The 15,092-nt window shown below is 39.9% G+C and overlaps 2 protein-coding genes across 3 annotated transcripts; both read left to right on the forward strand.

Annotated features, from left to right (window-relative positions):
- The first annotated feature begins 208 nt into the window (after positions 1–208).
- On the forward strand, positions 209–6,187 carry DUSP19 (dual specificity phosphatase 19). The gene is made up of 4 exons (XM_079311023.1): positions 209–485; positions 574–620; positions 1,891–2,043; positions 4,993–6,187. The coding sequence occupies exons 1-4, from the start codon at positions 266–268 to the stop codon at positions 5,212–5,214; spliced, it is 642 nt and encodes a 213-aa protein (XP_079167149.1). The 5' UTR covers positions 209–265; the 3' UTR covers positions 5,215–6,187.
- A 647-nt stretch (positions 6,188–6,834) lies between these two features.
- Positions 6,835–14,680, forward strand: NUP35 (nucleoporin 35). Of its 2 annotated transcripts, XM_079311052.1 has the most exons (9): positions 6,835–6,958; positions 7,623–7,793; positions 9,707–9,834; positions 11,521–11,575; positions 12,177–12,318; positions 12,696–12,765; positions 12,857–12,985; positions 13,855–14,022; positions 14,382–14,680. In XM_079311052.1, the coding sequence occupies exons 1-9, from the start codon at positions 6,925–6,927 to the stop codon at positions 14,457–14,459; spliced, it is 975 nt and encodes a 324-aa protein (XP_079167178.1). In that variant the 5' UTR covers positions 6,835–6,924; the 3' UTR covers positions 14,460–14,680. The 2 variants fall into 2 exon arrangements, with proteins under 2 accessions (XP_079167178.1, XP_079167179.1); XM_079311053.1 differs by lacking the exons at positions 6,835–6,958; positions 7,623–7,793; positions 9,707–9,834; positions 11,521–11,575 and adding an exon at positions 11,707–11,871.
- The last annotated feature ends 412 nt before the right edge of the window (positions 14,681–15,092 follow it).

Raw genomic sequence — 15,092 nt, forward strand, 5'->3', positions numbered from 1 at the left:
AAACATAAGAAGCTGATTTTGTTTAGCCTTTGGTCATACCCAATATATTTAACTCTAGCATTTTCCATGTAGCTCTTTGCAATGTTTTCTGACAAGCAGTTCCAGTTAGGGTCAGCCAGGCCCGGGATGAGAGCTTTTCCATTTACAGGCTGCTTTAGTCACGGCAGGGCGGTGCGGGGAGGGCGCTGCGTGCCGAGCACCGCCCCGGGGCAGCGTCACGGGCGGCCGGAGCGGAACGGAGCGCAGCGGTGCCGGCAGTGGCGCCATGCACTCCCTCGCCCAGGAGATCCGCAGCTTCTCCAGGGCCAACCTGCGCAAGCAGCGCACCCGAGTGACCACGCTCAGCGGCCGCAGGATCATCGAGACGTGGCGCGGCGCCTGCCTGCACATGGAGGAGGAGGAGGAGGCGGCGCCCGGCGGCGGCTTCGTGCAGGATCTCAGCGCGGACCTGCAGGTCGGAGCGGTGAAGCCCTGGCTGCTGCTGGGTGAGTGCGGCTGGGGCGGCGGGCACGGGCAGGGGCCGGGCAGCACGGGCAGGGGCTCAGCGCAGCAACGCTCTGTGTCTCTCCCTAGGGTCGCAGGATGCTGCTCACGACCTGGAGACCATGAGAAAATATAAGGTAGCGTTACACCCACGTACTGATGTATCCCGCGTAATGCGCGCAGGGGCATTTCTGCCGTGAATTAAAAAATCCTAAAATAGCGAATCTAGAGGAAAACTGTATCCCACTTGCATTTTGAAAAGGCTGCTCCGTTTGCAGGTGGATGGGTTTCTGTTGGCTTAACGAGAAGCTGAAATGCTTTCAGAGAATCCCAGAATCTTCCAAGGGACTTCTGGAGATTATCTAGTCCAAGGCAGGGTCACCCAGAGCACGTGACACAGGAATGTGGGTTTGGAATGTCTCCAGACAGGGAGACTCTCCTGGGCACCTGTTCCTGTGCTTGGAACCCTCCATCTGAAGAAGTTCTTCTCATGCTGAGGTGAAACTTCTTGGCAATTGCTCCTCATCCCATTGCTAGGTACCACTGAAAAGAATCTCGCTTCCCTGCAAGAGGGATGATTGTTTAGAGCTGTTTAATGGAAGATTCCTACACTGCCACATGCATTTCCACTTCAGACACTGAGCATCACCGTTCCCCCTTGCCTTATGTGGATTGATGACACTAGAAAAACAAAGCAGCTTCTCTAAGTCTGTCCCAAAATGTTGTCTTTTTACTCTTCTTGGTTGCAGTAATGGGGTGATAAGGCCTTTGGACAGTGGAGGTTCTGCAGGACAGGCCATGCACCAGGCTGGGATCTGGTGCCATCTAAATGTCATTTTACTGTAACTTTAAATAGCCCACAACCTGGCTGTAGCCTGGACAGAGCAGAGATGGCAGGAGGCTAGAGGTGCTGTCATCTGCCAAGAACAGGTGTGGTTTACTCTGAAGTCCTTCTGCCTCAGAAAATGTTTCTGGTAACTAACCAGAAGGAATGTTAAGCTGGTGGGTTAGAGCAGGCTTGAAAATTTGGGTGATTGTTGGGTAGTCTGTGCTCTCATTCCTATTGCTTTCTCTTTTAGTTTCCAACCATGTGATGAAAACTCTCTTTTCTGTTGAAAATAATTTTTTAGTCTATGTTTGGGCACTGATCTTTTCATTTTCTCTCAAAAAAACCCTGAGATTTATCACAGTATGTTTTAGCACACTTTGAAACTTTGCTTGGAGAAAAGCATACCATAGACAACATATGTATGTAAAGCTGAACATTGCATCAGTGTAAGGTAGAGTCTGTATATGCCTAAAGATTAATTTACCTTTGTTACTGGTTGTTTTGCTTGCTATCTTCAGAAAATGCCTTTTCTTTATTTTCTTTTTTTTTTTTTTTTTTTTTTTTTTTTTTTTACTCAGGTCACTCATGTTCTAAATGTGGCATATGGAGTCCAAAATGCCTTCCTCAATGACTTTATATACAAGACCATTTCCATTCTGGACCTCCCAGAAACTGATATTACCTCCTATTTCCCTGAATGTTTTGAGTTTATTGAGAAAGCCAAGATCCAGGTACAGTATATCCATAATTAATGTTAGTAGTTATCCTGCTTAGATTATTTGGATTATTTAGATTATTCCTGTGGCCAGGAACATGCCCAACTCAGAGCTGTTAAATTCAGGCTTACTGTGTAATTTACAGCAACTGTTGTTTTGGTATCTAAACTATAACTCACCAACCAACCATTATTGCATGTTATTCTACCATATCTATCAAGTTCATTGTTAATGTAGATTGGGATAAAAGATGATCTTGCCCCAGTTTTCTTTGTGTCACAGTGTTCTTTCCTTCTCTCATTTATAATTTACAAGCCATGTGATAACGTATTGTCACTAAATTACCTTTTCAAGGTTTCTAATTACAGTTTCCAGTTCATTTCTAAAAGAGAGTTGCCATTCACAACTGCACAATTTTGCTTTCTGCCCCTTGTGTTTATATCTCAGTTACTATTTTGTAGGTTAAGGAGCTTGCAGGAAAACTTTTACAACATTTGTAGTTTTCTGATGGAAGAGGTGGATGAAAGAGAAGGTAATTGGTGGAGTAGTTGTTTTCTAGGATCAGTTCAAAAAGCACATGATAGTGGTATACAGAGACAAATCTCTGGGTGATTTGCATTACTTTATTTACTTTGTCTAAATAGTGTTAAAAGAGCTTATGATAAATTGTGTCATGAAATTATCTTCTGTGTAAGTAAATCAGAGAGATACTACTGTTTCATCTCCTAAAATGGGGGAGGAAGGAATGTTCACTGGTGAGAGAACATGATACATGAGAAATTATTTCTAGAACATGGTTAGCTCCATGAAGGAAGTATGAGAGCATGTGAATTTGAGGATGCTAGTGAAGCCTGCACTGTTCTGTAAGCCATTGCCAGCTGGGTACTTGTAACAGGATTCATGTTTCTAAAACTGTCATGGCTCAAGTCTCTAGACATCATGGTACAAATTCTGATACTGATCAGAGCTCAGCTTTTCTTCTAGGCTCCAGCTTGGCAGGCAGGTTTTCCATGACATGTTCAGTGACCCATATCAAGTCATAATACTATGAATGAGGGATACTTTTTAATATGTTTAATAGCTAATAGTAAAACTTCAGAAATCTTGTGTTTCCAAAGAGAAAAATCTTTGCTTATTCATGAACATTGGTCCTTATTGCTCCCTCTGTCTTTCCTTAGGAAAAAGCCTCCAATTCACTGCAAAGTAAAATGAATCCATAAGGAATTACATTAGCCTTCAACTTCACTAAAAACTTTATGCCTCATTTAAATTTCTTTCCTTAATGAGGCTTTTTGCCCACTGTATATGACTATTGTATAATCACCTTTTCTGTTGGTGGAAGGTGATTTTATTTCTCTCTCCATAAAAATTTTAAAACTCCCCACAATTTGAATCTTACATGATTCTTGCAAGTTCACAGACCATTTCTTGGCAGGAAAACTTAGGGTATCAGGATTACAGCAAGAAGTTCTTGGTAAATAGAGATTAATTTCCTGTCTGCAGCCTGTTTCTTACTTTTATTCTGTATTCATAGCTAATACAAAATTTTTTAAGAATGACATGCCAAATTCATTTTTGTATCAATTGTAAACAATGGGCTTTAGCAAGGAAAGATAATTATTTTCAGTATTATAGTTGATTTAATATTATGGCCCAGATTCATTAATGTTCAATAATTTTCAGGATTCAACAAACTAGTTATTTAAGAAGATACACAAAAACATGAAAGAGGGAAATAAAACATGAACTCTGCAAAAGAAAAGAAAAATTGCTTCCAATGCATATTATTTACCCTCAGTGCCTCTGCTTGGAATTTCTCCAACAAGGATAATAATATTCCATTTCATACTTCTTTGTCTTGTTATTTAAACTGGAAGATTTTTGGAACAGGAACCATTTTTTGGTCTGTGTGTCTATTAAAGTACCAGATAATTGTAGCTCCCAAATCTGTAACATAAACTGTTAAGTTCCTGGAAAGGAACCCTGGTGCTTTAAGGACCTTTTTGTGTCTGGGTAAAATTCCCATTAAGTAACTTGTGCCTGTTAAGGGCAGACAGAACAGGCTGTTTATAACAAGAACAGTTTTGTTTAGCCTCAAGTATCTGAGCACATCATTTTCATTCAGAATGTGTCTTTGTTTTAATTTGGGTTTGTTATTTTTTAACAAAACTTTCAGTGTCTAAAAAGAGCTACTCAGGTGTCTCAAAGGTTGTATGGGAAATGTTTAAGTAGGATAAAACCCATTAATTTTATATATAATTCAGGATAAGCCATTGAATTCAAAATTCTGGGGTTGAATTCAAACCCCAGAAGAAAAATTTGTGAACTTTGAGATTTGGATTTTGCACCCTAGTTCTCAGTGAGGGGCCCTTAGTTGTACCAGTGATGTGATGGGAAGGAAAAGATCTGCTGCAAATCACACGATATCTTTTCTAATTTTTCTGTTCCTGTGCATGATCCCTATTACCCAGAATCTTCCCTGCAGAGCACACAAGATTCCCTGCTGGAACTACAAGATGTTCTAAAATCTGCCTCTCTGCCTAGCTGTTTGCTGCCTTGCTATGTTTTTAACCTTTATCAAGATACTGTCAAGTCCCTTTCCATATTGCAAATAAAATCTATTTCAAAATTGGCACCCAATTAGATCAGATACTTTGGTATCCCAGGTGTCTGTAATTTGATTTTTATATCAATGGGCTGCTGGAAGAGAGAAAGAGAACGTGTTTTAGTACTACAGTATGAATTAGGTTTGACAATCTATTATTTGGTAATAATAGAGTATTTTGGGTAGAAAAATACTTAATTTCATATTTATATTATGCTTATATCTGTGTTTGGACTCATATGTGTAAATATTTGCTTTGAGCTCAGCAAGGAGCTGTCAATGAATCTTAAAATAATTTTTTATTAAGTTTCTTACACTTGTCATCTACCTAATGAATATCCCAAATTTCTTTCTTGGAGGATGGCGTGGTGCTGGTTCACTGTAATGCAGGAGTCTCCCGTGCAGCAGCTGTAGTCATTGGTTTTCTCATGAATTCAGAAAGACTGAGCTTTGCCAGAGCCTTTTCCCTGGTGAAAAATGCCAGGCCTGCAGCTTGTCCAAATCCTGGCTTCATGGAGCAGCTTCACAAGTACCAAGAACAGATTGTAAAGGCAAATGGAAGCATAAACAGTCATGACTGACCAAAGGGAGAAGTGAAATAACCTCTTTTGACTACACAGGAACTGTTGGATGTACTTTGATCTGTCATTTTGAAATCCCCTTTTACATGTGCATTTTCAAGTCTTTATGTTTTTTTTTTCTTAGCCTCCTCTGACCCTGTTTTATTCCAGCATGTCATCAAAAGGCCAAATGGTGTTGTACTGACTTCAGAGAAGTTTTGCCTAAAACCAGAGCACTAATAAAAAGATACAGCTCCATTTTCCTTGAAATATTAGGAAACAATAGAATGATGGTTGCTTACTGAACCATCAGAAAATGCAAGCAATAGAGAAAGGAAGTAAAATAACTGAGATAAGTTGCTTCCCTTCCAAATCTGTGCATTCCTATTTGGTTGTAAAATCTATATAATAAAATGTTCATATAATTAAGTACCTTGATATTGGATTTTGAAATTATATTGAAACTACAGATGATACTGTTGAATTTTGTGGACTAGCCAGCCATTAATTTTTGTGGAAATTAAAATGATGGTCTTTTGAGGATGCTCAAAATGTATAGGATGTTTTAATTCTTCGTGTATTTATATTGTTTCTCATCTAGTAGTGATTTGATTTGCACTAACGTGATGAGTCCAGCCTTGGAACTAGCAGGGCTTTTTTTCCCTATAAATCATTTCAGTAGAGACACAAAATATGTTGATAATTATCTGTCTCTGCCCATGCTACTGTCTTTTCTTCACATCTGGTCATCACGTGCTGTCACCTCACTCCATTCCACATCTTATGTAAAGAACAGACATCATAGGGCCTGTAATTTTGATAGCTTTGACCCTCCTGAGAGATCCCAGGCTGAAATTGCTGTCTTAATGTGTCATGCTTAAAAAAAAAAAACTCTACAAGATTTTAACAGTATTTTTGTGGCCTTCATGCCAGCTCTTAACGATTTGATATATTAATATGCAACAAAATAAAGAGAGCACTGTGTTTGGATAAATTGTGTGCTAAAGTGATTTTAAAGGTTTGGTTTCAAGACTGGCATTCTGGTACCAGTAGTTTGAACTGTACCGCATCCTTGTGTTTGAACCACCAGCTCTCAGTATGAATTGCTGATGCTCAAGAACACGTAGTGACAGGACAAGGGGGAATGGATTCAAAGAGGGAGAGTAGGTTGAGATTAGATTATTTACATTGAGGGTGGGGAGGCCCTGGATGCTCAGAGAAGCTGAGTAAGTGTCCATCGCTGGAAATGTCCAAGGCCAGGCTGGACAGGGCTTGGAGCAACCTGGGATAGTGGAATGTGTCCCTGCCCATGGCAGGGGCTGGATGAGCTGCAAGATCCCTTCCAAGCCAGCCCATTCCGTGATTCTATGGTGAACCTTAATGCGGGGATTAGGCATCCCCAGTGCAAATGATGGGTGTTGGTGTCCCCCCGTGTCCGTGGGGAGCAGCCCGGACAGCCCTTTCCCTGGGGAGGCTGCTCCGGGTTCTCGGCCCTTGTGAGGTAACCGCGGTTCCCTGAGCTCTGCTCCCCACCGGCCCTTCTAGGAAGGACTGGTTGCCAAGCGGCGCTGAGGCGGCAGCCGCCCCTCCCGGCCGGCGGGCTCCTCCCGCCGCATCCCTCACGCCATGTCCGGGGGCGGGTCGGAAGTGACGGCCGCAGGAAGCTCGGTCCCGTTTGAAAGCGCCCGGCGGAGCCGCGGCCGCCGCCTCTTTCCCGCCATCCGGGCCGACATGGCCGCCTTCGCCATGGAGCTGCCGCCCTCAGGTGAGCTGGGATCGCCCTCCCCGCCGCCGCCCCACAGCGCTTCGGCCGTGCTGGGCTGCGCTGCGCTGCCCGGCGGCTCCGTCCGTGAGGGGAGCGGGGCCGGGGCCGCGCCCCGCTGGCTCCAGGCGGGCGGGGTGGGTGTGCCGAGCCGTGCGAGGCGGCGCCGGCACCGGGCGGTTCGCGCTGGGTTCAATCGACCGGCTGCCGCTTGGAGCAGCGAACAATGCGAGGCTGGGGTAAACTACGCTTAGCTGTAAAATGGATGATTAAACCGCATTTGGTCTCACCGATGCATGTAAACATGTCAAAGGCGGGTCCCAAGAGGACGGTGCCGCGCTCCTCTCGGTTTGGCTGGCCGCGAACCAAAACACAAGGAGTTCTGTCTCAGCACGAAAAAAAACTTCTTTACACTGAGGCTGTGGACTCTCCCTTTCTGAAGACATTCCAAACCCATCTGTAGACGGTTTTTCTGTCTATATGCTCTGGGTGACCCTGCCTTGGCAGGGGCTTTGGACCAGATCATCTCCACAGATCCCTTCCAACCCTAACCATTCTGGGATTCTGTGATCTTAATCCCTTACCGTATCTTGTGCTATATCTCCTTAATAGAGCCCTCAATGGAAAAAGTTAGCTTACTTGTCATACTTTAAAATTCTGTTTTCAGGAGCTGAACCAATGACTCTTGGCTCCCCGACATCTCCAAAACAAGGAGCTAGTGCTCAATTCCTGCCTGGGTTTTTGATGGGTGACTTACCTGCCCCGGTGACTCCACAGCCCCGCGCTTTGTACGGCCCTTCTGTTGGTGTAATGGAAACAAGGTCTCCACTACTTGCAGGTCAGGATTTGTTACATGTTGCAAAATTGTCCCGAAAGCAAAAAATGTCTTTTATTATTCTACATGACTGTTGCAGATTTGAATCCTAGTTTTATACCTTTCTATAAGCAAATTCCATTGATTAAATAAGTGGTGAACTCAGTGTGTTGAATTATAATAAATGTTTTAAATGTGACAGTTTTGCATCAGGAAAAATTTGCTTCACAGGGAAGGTAACATGAACCTCTCCTAATAGTGAATCAGTTTTTATGACTCTTTACAAGTCAATTACACATGAAAACAGAAATACCTGCTAGCAAACTAAATGCAGCTTGTGCAAACTGCTAATTTCTTTGCAGAAATTTTTCTATTTCTTTGAATTCTAAAAGGTTACTTAAAGATTGTGAGACTTATAAAAGCTGTGTGGAGAAAAACTGAAAATGTACTGCTTAATTAATACCTAGTGGTTGTAGTTAAAGTCTTGATGTCTGCTGTCATTGGACTGGAGTAGTGACTCTCCCTAGATGTAGATGCTCATTTCTCTTCAACAATCTAATCAGACTAGTAGAAGGTTTTGTTAAACTAAAACCATGTTAGTATTGTACATCTGTTTTCTTCTCTGAGAAGAGTGAGTAATTGGCATGTCATGGGTGATCTTGGCTTTTGTTATTTCATTAAATTATGTCAACTAAATGAGTTGGCATAATTTAATATATGATGATGTTAATATGTTAGCCATTTTGAAGGAGAAATTGAGGATTAAAGTACCACAAGAATTTCTCTTAATAAAATATTCTCTTCTTTGAGTGTCAGGCCAGATTGGACTCAATGATCTTTACAGGTCCCTTCCAACTTAAAATGTTCCATAACTGGAGGTTTGTTGGTCTTCTGCATCTTGCTCCTGTCTGCCTACCCAGATACACTGGGAACAAACGTCTTACAAAAATATTTGTGAAATTGAAAGTAATCATGTGAATTTCACCAAATTGTTTTCAGTGGGTTTAAAAGCCTCAGACTATCAATTTTAGGAAAAGGGGAGCCAGTAAGATACTAACACAGACTTCCCAAAGGGAGTGATCAAGTACATCACTTAAACTGAAAACCTTGATGGGAGAGTGCTTTAAGTAATGCACATTAATCTATGCAACAGTGGCAGTTCTTGTATGTGTTAAACAGTTCAGAGTGGAGTCTTGGGTTTGGGATTGAAGAGTACTTTGGAAAAACTTGGTTTCCAAACATTTTCAAGTGAAAACTTGATGCAAACTTCTTTTTTTTTTTTTTTTTTTTTTTTTTTTTGCCTGGGGTAGATCCACACAGTGTTATGATATGTCAAGTTCTTCCAAGGAGTTTAATTCTCTGTTATACTGGAAGTCCCAAAATTTGCAAAATGGGAGGGCAGCTGGTTTTACTTTATCCTGTCTATATTACATTTTCATTTAATATGAAACTAGATGGGAATCCAAGGAATTTGAGCAGTGGGAATGTGACAGTAATATGCAAGGTCTCTGTGTATTGGTTCTTTAACATGTAGGAAGGATATCTCAATTTTTTAATTTTAGAAATCTTGCTTTTGCATCTGTACTATAAGCAAGGTAGTCTGAAACAATTAGATTTCTGGCCTGACTTAAAATTGAAAGGTACAGCCATGCTCAGAACTTCAAAGAAAGAAATATGAATAGAATGGGTTAATATGAGGTCTGAAATCTCTAAATGCTACTTCTGTAGGATGCTGTTTGAGACATATGATGCTCCTACCTAAAACTTTCAAATCTGAACAGTTTGGTAGGACAGATGGTTTACATATCTCCAGTGAAACAGTCTCAACAATCAACATGAGAGCATGGCTGAATTTATTATTGAAGTTTCAAGAACAAGCAGCACCAAACAAAATTACAAGTTTTCTCATGTTTTTTTTTTTTTCCTTGGAATTGCAGGAGGGTCTCCCCCACAACCAGTAGTCCCTTCTCATAAAGATAAGGGTGGTGCTCCACCAGTTAGAAGCATTTATGATGAGTTATCTAGTCCTGGGCTTGGATCAACACCTCTATCCTCAAGAAGACCAGTAAGTGTCTTTGGTACTGTCCTGTTCTTAGCAGTAGAGATGTGAGGCAGATTATTGCCTCAGTTAATTCTCAAACTTAGTTGTATAAACTGCTGTAGTAAAATGATCAGTGACCCTTCAAATCATACTGGGTTGTTCAGTGTTCCTGTTCCTGTTTAGGCTAAACAAGAGCTGTGGTCATGAACCAGATTCCTGTTACTGCCAATTTTCAGTACAGTAGGAAGTGAAGAATGCAAGTCATGCCTCAGTTATGCTTTGTGCATACAAATTTGGGTTTGTTTGTCACCTTTTCACTTTCTCATAAATTTACTGGGCTGCTGATTCCCAGAAGGACCCTTTCACAACTTGAAAGGAGGTTGTAACAAGGTGGAGGCTGGCCTCTTCTCCCAGGTAGCAAGTAATAGGACAAGAGAAAATGGCCTCAGGTTGCACCAGAAGAAGTTTAGATATCAGGAAAAATGTCTTCACTGGAAGGGTGGTCAGGCATTGGAACAGGCCACCCAGGGAAGTGTTAGAATCACCATCATTGAAAGTGTTCAGAAACGTGTAGATGGTTTAGTGTTCAAGATGGCAGTGTTAGGTTAATGGTTGAACACTGAGATGTCTGTCAGGGACCTTTTCCAACCTTAATAATTCCATGTTTCTCTGGTTAGCTTGTAGAAGGCAATAGATGCACTCAGGGAAACAGAAGGAAATTTTTTCTGAGTAAAATATCTAATCAGAATTTGGGTAGGCAGTTGGGGTTCATTTTGAAAGAGGAACACTCAAATTTCTACAAGGTAAATTTTATAATAAGCTCTGCTGCTTCACTGACTAATCAAGTATTATTAGGTCCTTTTTCACTGAACTCTTGATACAAGGAGAACACTTCAGTGAATGAGCAGTCTTTCTGAGTGTTGCATCTGAGAAGTAAATTCTGAAAGCTGAGGTTTTCTCTGTGAAGGACACAGTCCTATAGTGTCTTAAATGACGACATGAAATTTCAGAAAATGTTGAGCAGCTGCCACAACATGTGTTGCTAGGTCTACAGGTTCTCTAGGCTGTTCAATCTAAGAAATCAATCTAAGAAATGCCATGATTCAGGCTAAAAATAGGCTGAAATTGTTTTGAGTGATGAAATCCTGTATTAAAATAGATTAAAATTGCTTTGGGTGTTGAAATCCTATGTTAAAAAGAAAACAACTACCATCTAAAACTCAAAAGTATACTTTCCTTCTATGACTAAATCGTTGAGCAGGAAGGCAAGTCTAGTAATAGTCTCCATATAAGTGAAGATTATGTTTCCATGAATTCTGAACCCTTTAGGCAGTGAAAATGCTGATAAACTTAGGGTACTAGTATCCTTCCCATCAGGATGCACATGAATATGTGAATTATTACAGTGCAGCAATAGTGACATGACTGTTTTGAGAAGGTAAACTAAAGGCTGAGTATTAATACTTACAGCTTCTTTGTTTCACAAAGCATATGTCAAATATTTGTAAAATAGCTTTTCATTAATACCTCTTGGTAAACCTTTATAAAATATACATGCAAATGTCTGTTCTTATTCTTAAAAGTTAGGAATAACTTAAGGCAAACATTTAATATTATTACCTGGGTGTTTAAATCACTTGAAAATTGTCTCTCTTGATCTGAGCAGTATACCTACAATAATGATTTGTTACTTTCTATATATTAATGCAGGCCAGCTTTACACAGAGCCCATCAGTTGGAATTCTGCCATCAACTCCAGGAGCAGGTAGATGTCCTGTCAAAATTTGTATTTTCTTTTCTTACTGCTTTCTTTAATACAGAAAAATCATCACTGTTCAACCTACATTAGTTTCTTGCTAGTTTATGAAGAGGTTGTGTATTTGTTAGTTTTTCAAAAGGTGTATGGGTATGAGTAGGAAATAATTATTCATTCTGAGACTGGCTGAGTTTCAAGCAACTTTTCTTGTTCCTTGTTCCAAATGTGGTGTTGAACTGAGCACAGAGGTGGTTGTAATTGAATGAAGAAGCTGAGATTGATGGATTGCCTTCCATCTTCACAAGGTTTGGTATCTTATGTATGAACTGGTGGCTTCTTGCTAAGCTTTATTCTGTTAGTCTGTTCCTATTTGGCTACTGCATTAAGCTGTTGGTGTTTCGAAGCCCAAGGGAACATTAGGTTGCTAGTATAAAAACTTGTTAGTGTGCTTGCAGATGTGAAGTTATGATTGACTTTTTCTGTCTGTGAGTAAATCCCCATCAAACTCTTCCATATACAAGTGAAGTGCTTGACACTGAATTTGTTCTTTTGTTATAAACCCCTGTCTTGCAAAAGAAATTTGTTTAACAATACTGTTTCAATTTAACAGCTTCAAGTATGTTCAGTCCTGCAAGTATTGGGCAACCTAAGAAGACTACTCTGTCTCCTGCTCAGCTAGATCCTTTTTATACTCAAGGTGATTCCCTTACTTCAGAAGATCAACTTGATGACACGTGGGTAACTGTATTTGGGTAAGTTGATTTCCAAAGTATCAGAAAAACCTGGGTCAAGTCTTTATAGCACATGAGAAAAATACTTGGGCATAGATGTTGTCTTGCAGTGGTATGTGCTGCAGGAAGTACTGCTGTAGTTAAAGCAAGCAAACACGTACATTTCAGTGAGGCATCTTAACTTAAGCTACACATTATTTTTTCTAGTTAGAAAAATAGCCCATTCTGCTGTTGGGGTGTGTGGTAAAGTGCCAAAAGGTGGCATTGCTCAAATCACTGCTGATGTCATTACAGTGGTCTCTCTGGAATTTCTGTAAATGCTTCATAGGGTTGTATCTTAACACCTGAATTCTTAAACTGTTCATAATTTTTTTACACTTTTTTTTCTTGTCTTTCAGATTTCCTCAAGCATCAGCTTCCTATATTCTACTGCAGTTTGCTCAGTATGGAAACATATTAAAGCATGTGGTATGTCTTAGTTTGACTCTTATGTCAGAAAACACTATGAATTAAACATTTGCAGAACTACATTTCACAATTTTCACTTCATCTCATTCAGATGTCCAACACAGGAAACTGGATGCATATTCGATATCAATCAAAGCTTCAAGCCCGGAAAGCTTTAAGCAAAGATGGAAGAATTTTTGGTGAATCTATCATGATTGGTGTCAAGCCCTGTATAGATAAAGTAAGTTAATAGTTGCTTTAAATATAAAGCACTCTGCTTTTGGTCTTTCCTTTTATTTTCCCCTCACATCTTTAATTTTTTTTCTTTTGCAATTGCAAATTGTAGGTAGTTCGTCTCTATAGATACAGTCTGTTACACATTTACATATGTTTTTTCTTAAGTATTTGTCAACATTTCCTGCTGAGAAAGATCATTATGGGCAATCTGTGTGCTCCTTGGAAGTTACAATGAATACAATTATATTGCTGTAGGAGACAAGGAAGTGAAACCATAATATAAGAGAAATTGAGATAAGTTTCCTGACAGGAATTTGTGGCATTTAGGGCCTGCAATAGATACCTAATGGCAGATTAAAACTGTTGTTGCTCCTCATTGTACCTCTCTATTTTTATGTTCCTATGTGCCTCTCTCTTGAATTTATCTTAGTACTTTGGACTGAAAATTAGCAAGAGAATCCCAGTCCTGTTCTGGCACCTGCCCTTTCTCTGATTTGTTTTGGAACTTGTGGTTCCCATCAAGTCACTTGCTGCCTCTTCCATTCTACATGCATTGCTTTCTAAACATAAGCCTAAGAAATGGAGCCTTGAAGTTTATTGCAAGTCATACAATATATTTTCTCTACTTTAGTACAGACAGTGAACAGATTCCAACCTTCCACTACTTTGCAATGGCAAAATTCAACATGTAAATGATAGAATAGGGAGGGTAGTGCTTGATGATCGTGTATATGTTCTGTACTGACATGCCTTTTATCTTTTGGGATCCAAATATGTTTTATCAAAATATTTAAATAGTAGATAATTTAGATGATAAAGGTTGGAATATTGCTTTTCAGTATTTGCTTACATTATATTAATCCTCTATTTAAGAGTGTGATGGAAAACTTTGAAAGAAACTCTACATCCTCAATGTCTTCAATTTTCACTCCACCTACAAAATCTGTTGGCACACCAGTACAACCTGCAAATAATACTGCAAGGATTTCTACAATGAGACCTCTGGCAACAGCATATAAGGCTTCCACTAGTGACTATCAGGTATTTTGAGGGAAGCAGAATCATGTTTTTGTGTTGTCTCCCCTTAACTCTATGAGGCTGTACAGACATTAACTTTAGTGTGGCCTTAGCTCTTATCTTTTGCTGACAGTTCATTAATGATGTGGTTCAAGTACAAGCCCAGTCTTTTCAGTCTCTAAAATATTAATAAAAAAATACTAAATTAATGATTGGCTGATTTTCAAAACAAGCCCTTCATTTCTGGACAAGATTTCAAAGAGATTTTGTCAAAATATCGTAGTGCTTAGGAGGAGAAGCAAGAAGTGATTAGTGTAAAAACTATTAACTACATGTTGACTGATTCTGTGCATTTTCTCTTTGTTTTTCTCCCTGCCTTCTAGGTGGTTACTGACAGACAAACTCCTCGGAAAGATGAAAGTATTGTATCTAAAGCAATGGAATATGTTTTTGGCTGGTAATATAAAAGAGGAAGTCATGGTTTGAGCTATACTACTGGCATTTGTGGTTAGTTGTATAACTACTGGTGGCAGTATTTTATCTTGCATAGCACCTGTTATGCCTTCAGTTTATTCAGAAGACATGTAGCTTGCACTTTAAATGATGGCAGTGTATACATGGTTTTACAAACTGAGTTAAGTGTAAATAAAAGTGCTTTATCCCCATTTGTGCTCTGATGGCATGATTGTGAAATTTCTCTTTTTTTAATGCTATGGAGAAGAGACTCTTGTTTCCCTATAATACACAGAGATTATGGGATGGGTGAATGTTTTAACTGTAGATATGAGCAGAAGCATTGGTGCTACAGTAAGCAGATATTGAAATTGTTGTGATTTTATAAGTTTAAATAAAGAAGAGATGAAAATCCCTGCTGTTCTCCAGGGAAGAAGAGAAACCTCTGTTTTCAAAGATGAATAAAGCTTTTATTTGAACTGTTATAATTCTTAAAGTGTGCCCCATAAGTTGATACAGTCCTCAATAATGGTTGTAGGAAAACTGTTAGTTGAGGAAGGGATTTTTACACAGTGATCTGATTTCCAGGCAGCTGATCACTATAACATCGAGGCCACAAGAAAACTGTTTCTTTTGTAGAA

The sequence above is a fragment of the Erithacus rubecula genome (genome assembly GCF_903797595.1).
Source record: "Erithacus rubecula genome assembly, chromosome: 8".
Classification (NCBI taxonomy): domain Eukaryota; kingdom Metazoa; phylum Chordata; class Aves; order Passeriformes; family Muscicapidae; genus Erithacus; species Erithacus rubecula.

What these genes read in the sequence shown, in the direction of transcription:
- NUP35 (XM_079311052.1), top strand. Translation starts at nt 6,925, where the DNA reads ATGGCCGCCTTCGCCATGGAGCTGCCGCCCTCAG. An exon ending in GAAACATATTAAAGCATGTG is followed by an intron (nt 12,766 to 12,856) that starts GTATGTCTTAGT and finishes CATCTCATTCAG; the next exon opens with ATGTCCAACACAGGAAACTG. An exon ending in CTTCCACTAGTGACTATCAG is followed by an intron (nt 14,023 to 14,381) that starts GTATTTTGAGGG and finishes CCTGCCTTCTAG; the next exon opens with GTGGTTACTGACAGACAAAC.
- DUSP19 (XM_079311023.1), top strand. Translation starts at nt 266, where the DNA reads ATGCACTCCCTCGCCCAGGAGATCCGCAGCTTCTCCAGGGCCAACCTG. An exon ending in GAAGCCCTGGCTGCTGCTGG is followed by an intron (nt 486 to 573) that starts GTGAGTGCGGCT and finishes GTCTCTCCCTAG; the next exon opens with GGTCGCAGGATGCTGCTCAC. An exon ending in AGACCATGAGAAAATATAAG is followed by an intron (nt 621 to 1,890) that starts GTAGCGTTACAC and finishes TTTTTTACTCAG; the next exon opens with GTCACTCATGTTCTAAATGT.